The 8,450-nt window shown below is 40.6% G+C and overlaps 1 protein-coding gene across 3 annotated transcripts in view; it reads left to right on the top strand.

Annotated features, from left to right (window-relative positions):
- The first annotated feature begins 416 nt into the window (after positions 1-416).
- The window catches only part of HMGN3 (high mobility group nucleosomal binding domain 3), a 34,313-nt gene continuing 26,279 nt past the window's right edge, over positions 417-8,450 (top strand). For all 3 annotated transcript variants that reach the window (XM_068985236.1, XM_068985234.1, XM_068985235.1), the window contains exon 1: positions 417-561. In XM_068985236.1, coding sequence (XP_068841337.1) covers positions 547-561 — 15 coding nt within the window. In that variant the 5' untranslated portion in view covers positions 417-546. The remainder of the gene's footprint in view (positions 562-8,450) is intronic.

Here is an 8,450-nt window from a genome sequence, read left to right as displayed (position 1 = left end):
TTTCAAAGCTCTGCACCACATAGCACTCATTACAAGCTTTTACAGGAAACAAAATGCTTGCTGCGTATACATTTACCTTATAAAGTTAATGTGTCCATCCTTACTCTTTTTCCTTCTTATGAAGGCCCACACTTCCTACTGATAACAATCCAAATACGGAGCAACAAAACAATGAAACTCCAGGATCCCGTGGCTTGCGGGGGTTACTAGTTGAACTGGGCATGCTCAGTCGCCAGGCAGATTTTTCGGTGAAGTGGAAACTACAACAGCGCGTACCCTGCGCGCGGAGGTGGGCGTGCCCTCGTGGAATTTAGAACGTTGCCGCAGCCAATGGGGCCTCGCGGCCGGCTGCCGGGGCTCCTCATTGGAGGAGCGGGGAGACCAGCGAGTAGAGGGCCCCTGGAGGGAGCCGCGGAGGTTGAGGTCCCGGAGGCCGGGCTACGCCAAGACCTGCGCGTGAGCAGCTGCGGCGGCGGCAGCATCCAGCGGCGGTGCCAGTAGTTCCAGCCCGTTGCTTTACTTTTAAGCTGCACGAATACAGTCATTATGCCGAAGAGAAAGGTAAGTCTTACCCAAAAAGACTTCAAAGGCCTTCAGACTGTGAGAAGAACAAATCTTGCCATTGCTATGGATGGCGCGGAATGCACTCGGTAGTAACTCGGGGGCGGCGATCCTCTTTGCTCCTTCAGGCTTGTTTTCAGGTGCCTGTTGCAAATCTTGCTCCCTCCCTCTGTCTTCATCGGTCTCTGGATGTTACTTTCTTTACGGCGACGCGACTTCCCTTCTTTTCGAACTCATTCTAGCCGGAATGGTTTCTACCTCGAACAAGAAGCAAAAGCGCTTTGCACCCCCCCGCTTCCAGAAGGGGAGTTTTCTCTTTCCAAAACTGCCAGGTTGAGGTTAGTGTGCAGGAAAAAGCAGCGAGACCGGGGGCGGGGCGGGGGTGGGGGGGCAGAGGGGAAGGGAGGGGTAACAAGTAACACGCAGAGGGAGATCGAAAATGAATCCAGTAAGTCGGGCAGATGTCGGGGTTATTCCCTTGTGGGCCGTGCCCACGCCGGTGCGCCGCGAAGGCGCTCAGGCCACGGCAGAGGGAAAGCCATGTTTTAACAGAGCGCTCACCCCGCTGCCGCCCCCGCTGCAGACCCGTATGTGCCCATTCCAGTGTCGGGCAGGGCAGGGCGGCTGGACCTGCGTGCAGTTGGCGGCGGGGACTCGCGGAGTTGGCCCTGCGCAGGAATGGGACGCCTCCGGGGGCGCGCGCAACTGTGTTTGCAAAGGGCAGGGGTCACCGGGTCCGATTCGGCGACCCGAACTCACACTCGGTCCGGGAAGGCGGGCTCCGCGTGCTCTCGCGCCCCTGGGTGCGGAGGGGGGACCTGGGGTCCCTCCTGGAGGACTATTATGTGTCCCCTTCCGCGCAGGCCCCGGACACCCAAGTGACTCGCACCAGGGACGCACGTTTCCCTCGGAGTCCGGCTGCGACTTGTCATTGTCCCAGGGAAGGAGGGGAAGGCTTTTTTCCACCCTGAGGAGAAACTGCAGTGTGGCGGCTGTCGCTGAGAAAATACTTTGCACCCTCCCACCGCCTGGTCTCGCGTGTCCAACAGTGTTAAACAGTGAGGGTATTAAATTGGAAGCAAAAGGGCAAATAGTATGTTGCTATATCAGTTAAAGATGGTGGAATGATTTGTGTTTGTAAGTGATCTCATTGTTTTCAAAATCTTGCAGCTTTAAAAATACAGAGGCTTTTGCCTTTTTATCTGTCCTTATTTAGAAGTTGATGGAAACTTGTCTCCATTTGGAAAAAGAAATATTATAATTAAAAGTTTTTTTAAAAAAGAGTTTATTGTGCACATACTATATGCCTCATACTGTGGGCGGAGTTTGATTTAACGTCGCATTTAAACCTCAGAACCCCTTGAGAGATGGTGGTATTGCGATTGAACTGGGGCTATGACAGGAATTACTTAAGAATCTCAGATACCAATAACTAGTACCAAAGGTTTAATTAGATGCTGTAGGTAAAGACCTTTCTTTCAGACATTGTTTACTCATTCTCTTTATTTACTCATTCATGGGTAGTGAAGAGGAATTTCAAATGCAAAGAAACGCCCAGCCTGAGAAGATGAATGGCATATTAAGAGTACTAATATTACAGATTCATTAGTTAAACTTAATTATTATGAAAGTACGGTTTTTCCAGTACTACAATGAGGATGTTAGAATGATGCCACCTTTTTCGGCATTTTAACTTTGGTTTAATGATGAGGTTGGGAATTCTAGTAGAGTCACCAAGAACTGGGTTCCAGAGTGAGTTGATATCATCTCCATTCTGGGAATTATTAACAAGTGTAGACAAATAGTTAGATGGTACAAAGTCTTTATTATAAGAGATCCTGATGTGCTGGAATCCTGTTGTCCAGGAGTCAGAGTTGGTGAAACCATTACTCTTACTTTTTCTCACTACCCTCCTCTCTCAAGGGAACAGAAGGGAAGAACAGAAGAGCAGTAGAGAAACTGGCCTTTGATTATTGTTCTATTTCCCTAGAAAGCAGAGAAGAAGCTAGCCAGGCATCCTGGGACTAAGGGCGGACCTGTGTGCAGGCACCTGTGTGTCACTCTTCTTCAGAGATAGGAAACCTCTCCTTGATTAATAGAAATTCTTTTCATTTATACATACAGCTCAAAGACCTGGGTTGTTACTTGGATAGGAGCAACCACAAATTAAATGTGGCTCCCATGGCCATCTTGTTCACCAGGCAAACCTTGATGCTGCCCCATAGAACCCTGGAACTGCCTCATGCAACCCTGGGCGGGTGGGGGGGGGGGGTCCCTGAAACTTATATAGGAAACTATAGTCATTAGATAAAGCCTGCCTAGGTGCAAAGAAGAGAACTGGAGACAATCTGTGCTTTGCTCTTTGAGATCTGTAAAGCTGGGGTATCTGCCAAAGCATTTACATACTACTCCGTGGTATTTTTCTTAGCTAAAGCACTGCCTGTTTTACATTGTAAGTTTTCAAAGTGCCCTCACAATACTTTTTTTTTTTTACCTTCTTGGCCCTTTTTTTTCAGCTTTTTCCAGAAATCAAGAAATGTTATTTAATGAGCACTGTTGAGGCTGCAGAGGAAGAAATGGCACTAACAAAGTCAGTAGAAGCATCTGGAATCCTAGCACTGCTTGAATGCCATAGGAATACAAATTTTGCCCTCATGGAGCTTATGTTTAATTTGATGAGTAATGGGCACAAAACAATTAAATAATATTAAACCTGTATATAGGTCCCAGAATATACAGTATAGATTCTAAAAACTATAGGATAGATAAGGAAAGAGGTTGAATTGGGGCCAGTCTTGAAAGTGTATGTGTGTGGGGGAGACTCATATACAAAGAAAAAAAATCAGTCATTTTCTATTTTCAGGCGTTTGAATGCCTCTTCTGATTGTATCTAACATGACTGGGCTTCAGGTATATGCCTTAAAGTCCATAGTGTCCACATTAATATAAAATGTTTTTATGGCATTTGTTTTTTTAAAATGCTGTATAATTAAAAAAAAATTTTATCCAGTTATAAAGGTTATGTTCCATTTACAGTTAATGCAAAATATTATCTGTAGCCCCTGTGTTGTACAATACATCCTTGGGCCTCTCTTACCTTTATGAGTTTTCTCTGCATCTTTGTGTGGTAGTCATAGCTACATGAAAGCAAGTGGTTTTTGGAACTGCAGTAGTATTTTTCAGTGAGTATATCACTCAGTAGTGACGAGTTCTTCAGTTAGTGAGACGGCGAGATTTAAATAAAGTTGTTTCCTGTATTCATTACCTAATGGATAGTGAGTGACCACCCACTAATAGTGAATGGAGCAGCAGGAAAAATGATAATATTCCTGGACCCAGGTGGTGGTGGGACAGTGAGTGACTGAGTTCTAGACTGTTCCGGTCAGACATCCACAAATGCCTGATCACATTGAATGCAGTGATCACGTTGTTATGGAATGACCTGATGGTCTACAAAGAGGCCTCAGCCAGTGAGCCCTCTAGCCATGGTCCTGGCATGACTAGCAGCAGCGGGCACATTTTCACATCCTTCTTTTTATTTTTCCAATTCCTCATCACCAGAACTATTGGAAATGTCAAGTGTATCACATCAGAAGTTTTCTCTAATGAGACAGTTTTCCAGGAATTTGGGATGTCAACACTAGTCCCTCTTTACCCGTAAAGGTTAAAGGCAGAAAAGTCCGTCTGCCTCCAGCTTTGAGATTTGAAATTATGTTTTATCTCTTTTCATAAAATGGAAAGGCCTAGTAACGCTGGGCTTGGGACAGGGGATGCTTACCTAATAATACTCAAGGTTTCTGATTAATCTTTCAAAAGGAGATTGCATATTGTAACACCAGAGACAGACTCTGTAAATGAAAATACAGATAAATTTGACTACATGAAAATGAATATGTCAGTATGGCAAAGAAAAAGAAAACCATGTTAACAAAATTTTAAAACTCATGTAAAACTGGGAAAAAAGATTTCTACCACATACCACTGAAAAAAGCATGCTACTTTAAAAAAGATGTCCTTATGAAATAGATGTATATCTTTATAAGAAAATAACAGACCCAATAGATGAAAATCTTTAACTAGAAGTCAAATAAATGTATATTATTAAGAATAATGAGATGTGAGTTTTTTAAAAGTCTTGTTTTTTTAAAAAAAGATTGTGTCACTGTGCAGTGTTGAGTGGCCCTGATGTTTCACCAACTCCCAAGCAATACGGATGGGGCTATAATTTCCTTAAAAAAAAAAGCTTTATTGAGGTATGATGTACTTACCATAGGATACAAATCAGTGACTTTTAATACATTTATAGAGTTGTGTAACATTTCTATAGTCCAGTTTTAAACCACTTCCATCACTCCAGAAAGGTCTTCTCCATTGTTTGCAGACAGTCCCTACTCCCCCCGCCCCAGTCCTAGGCAACCACTGATTACTATCTGTATAGATTTGCTTTTTCTGGAAATTTTATATAAAAGGAATCAAACAATATGTAGTCTAATAGTGTCTGGTTTCTCTCACTCAGCACAATGATTTTGAGGTCCATCCACAGAGTAGCTTGTATCCGTACTCCATTCTTTTTTACTGCCAAATAGTAGTCCATTATATGGATTTTTGACTTTTTGTTTACCCTTTCGCAGGTCAATAGACATCTGAATTGTTTTCATTTTGAATTGTTATAAATAATGCTGTCATGAATATTTATATGTAAGTCTTTGCATGGACATGTTTTGATTTTCTCTTGGGAAGTTTCCTAAGGGTGGAACTGACAGGTGGTATGAAAGTATGTCTTTAATGTTTTAATAAACTTCCAAACTGAATTTGATGGTAATTGTATCATCAGTGCATGAGGGTTCCAGTTTTCTCTGCATCTGTACTCATAGCTAATATTGTTGGGGTTTTTTGCGTATAGGTTTTTAATTAGCCTAATTTACATTTCCATAATAAGTAATGATGATGAGCATCTTTTCATGTGTTTACTAGCGTAATAGATACCTTAGGTGAAATGTCTATTCAAATGTTTTGCCCATTTTTAAGTTGGATTTTCGTCTTATTATTGATTTGTAAGAGTTCTTTACCTGTTCTGGATACAAGTCCTTTATCATAAATGATTTATAGATCTTTCCTTCCAATCTGTGGCTTTTTAAAAAGTATTGTCTTGATGTCTTTGGAAGAACAGAAGTTTTTTTTAATTTTGATGAAATCTGTTTAATGTCCTATCTAATATATCTTTGCCTAATCTAAGGTCACAGATATTTACTTGTAGAAGTTTTATAATTTTAGCTCTGATGTTTAGATCTATGATCCATTTTCAGTTAAATTTTTAAATAGTGTGAGATAAGGGTTTCAGTTTTATATTATTTTCGTTTTGGTATATGTGGATATCTACTTGTCACAGCTCCAGTTGTTAAAAAGACCATCCTTTTTCACTGAATTGCGTAGGCACCTTTGTTGAAAATCAGTTCATCATAAATGTAAAGGTTTGATGTCTGTTCATAATCTATATATTTATTCATATATTAATACCACATTATCTTGATTACTATGGTATAGTAAGATTTGATACTGGTAATATCAGTTTCTCACTATGTACTTTTTCAAAATTGTTTTGTCTTTCATACAAATTTTTGAATCAGCTTGTCAATTCCTACAGCATGCCTGCCATGATTTTGGTAGGGCTTGAATTGAATCTATAAATTGGTTTGGGCTTCCCCGGTGGCTCAGCGGTAAAGAATCTGCCTGCAATGCAGGCGGTGCAGGAGACATGGGTTCTATCTCTGGGTTGGGAAGACATCCTGGAGGAGGAAATGGCAACCCACTCCAGTGTTTTTTGCCTGGAAAATCCCATGGACAGAGGAACCTGGCAGGTTACAGTCCATGTGGTCACCCAGAGTCAGGCACGATGGAAGCAACTGAGCATGCACGCATGCCATTCTGAGCTACCCAGTCTGAATGTGAAAGGGCCTGGCATGTAGTATGCCATCCATAAATACCTGCTGAGTTTAATTGAGTTGATACTTATATGAAACCTATATTTGAGTAAAGGCTCCAAAATGTCAGGGTTATACATTTTGTTCAGCCCTTCACTCACTTCATGTGACATAAACATTTATCAAGCATCACCTTAATGCAGAGTACCATTACCTTGGGAGAGTAAGTGAATTATTGACATTACAAACTCTTTCTGAAATGAATGAGTAAAGGCCCTTGTTTTTAAGGATCTTTCAGTCTGAGAGGGTAAGTAATATAAATATGACAGTATTTATAATTCATGGCAAGAAATGATAATGAGCCACAAGAAAAAACATGAGCTCTAAACATTCAAAAGTTTGGCCAGACTGCATGTCCAAAGGAAAAACACTGACAAAAAGTTGTTTGGTTAAAAGGGTTGGGGGTTACTTTTTTTTTTTTTTTTTAATCTCAAGGGGATCTTTCTAGTTTGTTAATAGAGGTGGTCTGTGAAGTCTTGGCTTTCTTTGAAGTAGAAGAAAGTTTAATTCAAGGCCTGTCATATTATTAGCAGTTGAGGTTAGATTGTGCACAGTAGGTACCCTCATTAGTGAAGATTCTGTGACTTTCTGGCCCCATGCTTTTCTTGTAACCACCCTCTGATGTTTAAAAGGGGAGGACCATGTTTCTAAATTGACATATATTATTTGATTGATTACCTAATTTTGAATTAATTTTGTAGTCCTTCTAATTTCACTTGACCATGAAGTGTTTGAGGGCTCTGGTCTGTTTTTTAATCCCTGCCACAGCACCTAGCACAGGTACTGTAACTGTTGAACAAGTTCATGAATGAATCGTTTTCAAAAAAAGAAAGCAGTAACTTGAATTACTTCATGTCTTTGTTGGGGAGATCGTCCAGTTTGACCTGGCTTTACTGTTTACTAGCTGTATGTTTTAGGGTAGGTTGCTTAACTCTGTAAGCCTCTCAGGTCTCTGAGACTCAGATTCCTCATCTGCAAAACTGGCCTAAAAATATATTCTACCTTGTTGGGTCATGGGAGACATTAAATGAGGTAGTGAATGAAAAGTTCTTAGCGCAGGGCCTAGCATGTGTGAAACTGTCAGTAGATGTTCCATATTGCGAGACAGGTTTTTTTTTTTTTAATTCATGTATAGTTGATTTACAGTGTTGTGTTAATTTCTGCTATATAGCAAAGTGATTCAGTTTTATGTATATATATCTATCTTTACGCATAGAAATATATATATTTTTTCCATTATAGTTTATCATGGGATACTGAATGATAATTTTTAATTGTTAAGAGAATTGCAGTGAAATAGCCTTGTAGTAATCCAGGCTTTCATTTTACAGGAGGACCAGTGGCACATAGATCTCACCTGTGTGTCCAATTAACTGCAATTATAGGAGTCAGTGTTCAACAACCAGATAACAAATGTAGTGTTTTTAAGAGAACACAAGCTTTCATCTGGTGCATTTTTACATGGTTGATTTTTCTCACAGGAAAAATTATGCTTAAAAATATTGCCATATAACATTAAAATTCCCTTGGCAAATCAGTTATCAAGTGATCCACTTCTTCTATATTTTTTCCCCCTAAACCACTGCCTTTGTTTACACCAAATTTAAATATATTCCACTTTTCTGCAGGTTACAGTTTGGAAATGGCGACTGACATAAACACCATTTAAGCTGTCTGCTTTCAGAGTACCTAGTGTGTTGAAATACGATGTTAGTCTCCTGAGTAATTTAAAAATCAGTGTTGAAGATAACAAACCAAATCAAAATGTTGAATTTTCCCCCCACTGGCTGCTCATTTATTGTGCATTTCACTGCCTTCTTAGAAGAGTTCAATCGAATCATGTATTGGTTGCTGGTCAAGGTGTTTATTGAGTCCAGTATTTTTATATCTTGTGGGCATATCCAGAAA

Source organism: Capricornis sumatraensis, chromosome 13 (genome assembly GCF_032405125.1).
Source record: "Capricornis sumatraensis isolate serow.1 chromosome 13, serow.2, whole genome shotgun sequence".
In the NCBI taxonomy this organism is placed as follows: domain Eukaryota; kingdom Metazoa; phylum Chordata; class Mammalia; order Artiodactyla; family Bovidae; genus Capricornis; species Capricornis sumatraensis.
The sequence above is the reverse complement of the archived record's forward strand: the minus strand, read 5'-3'. Positions and strand labels throughout refer to the sequence as shown.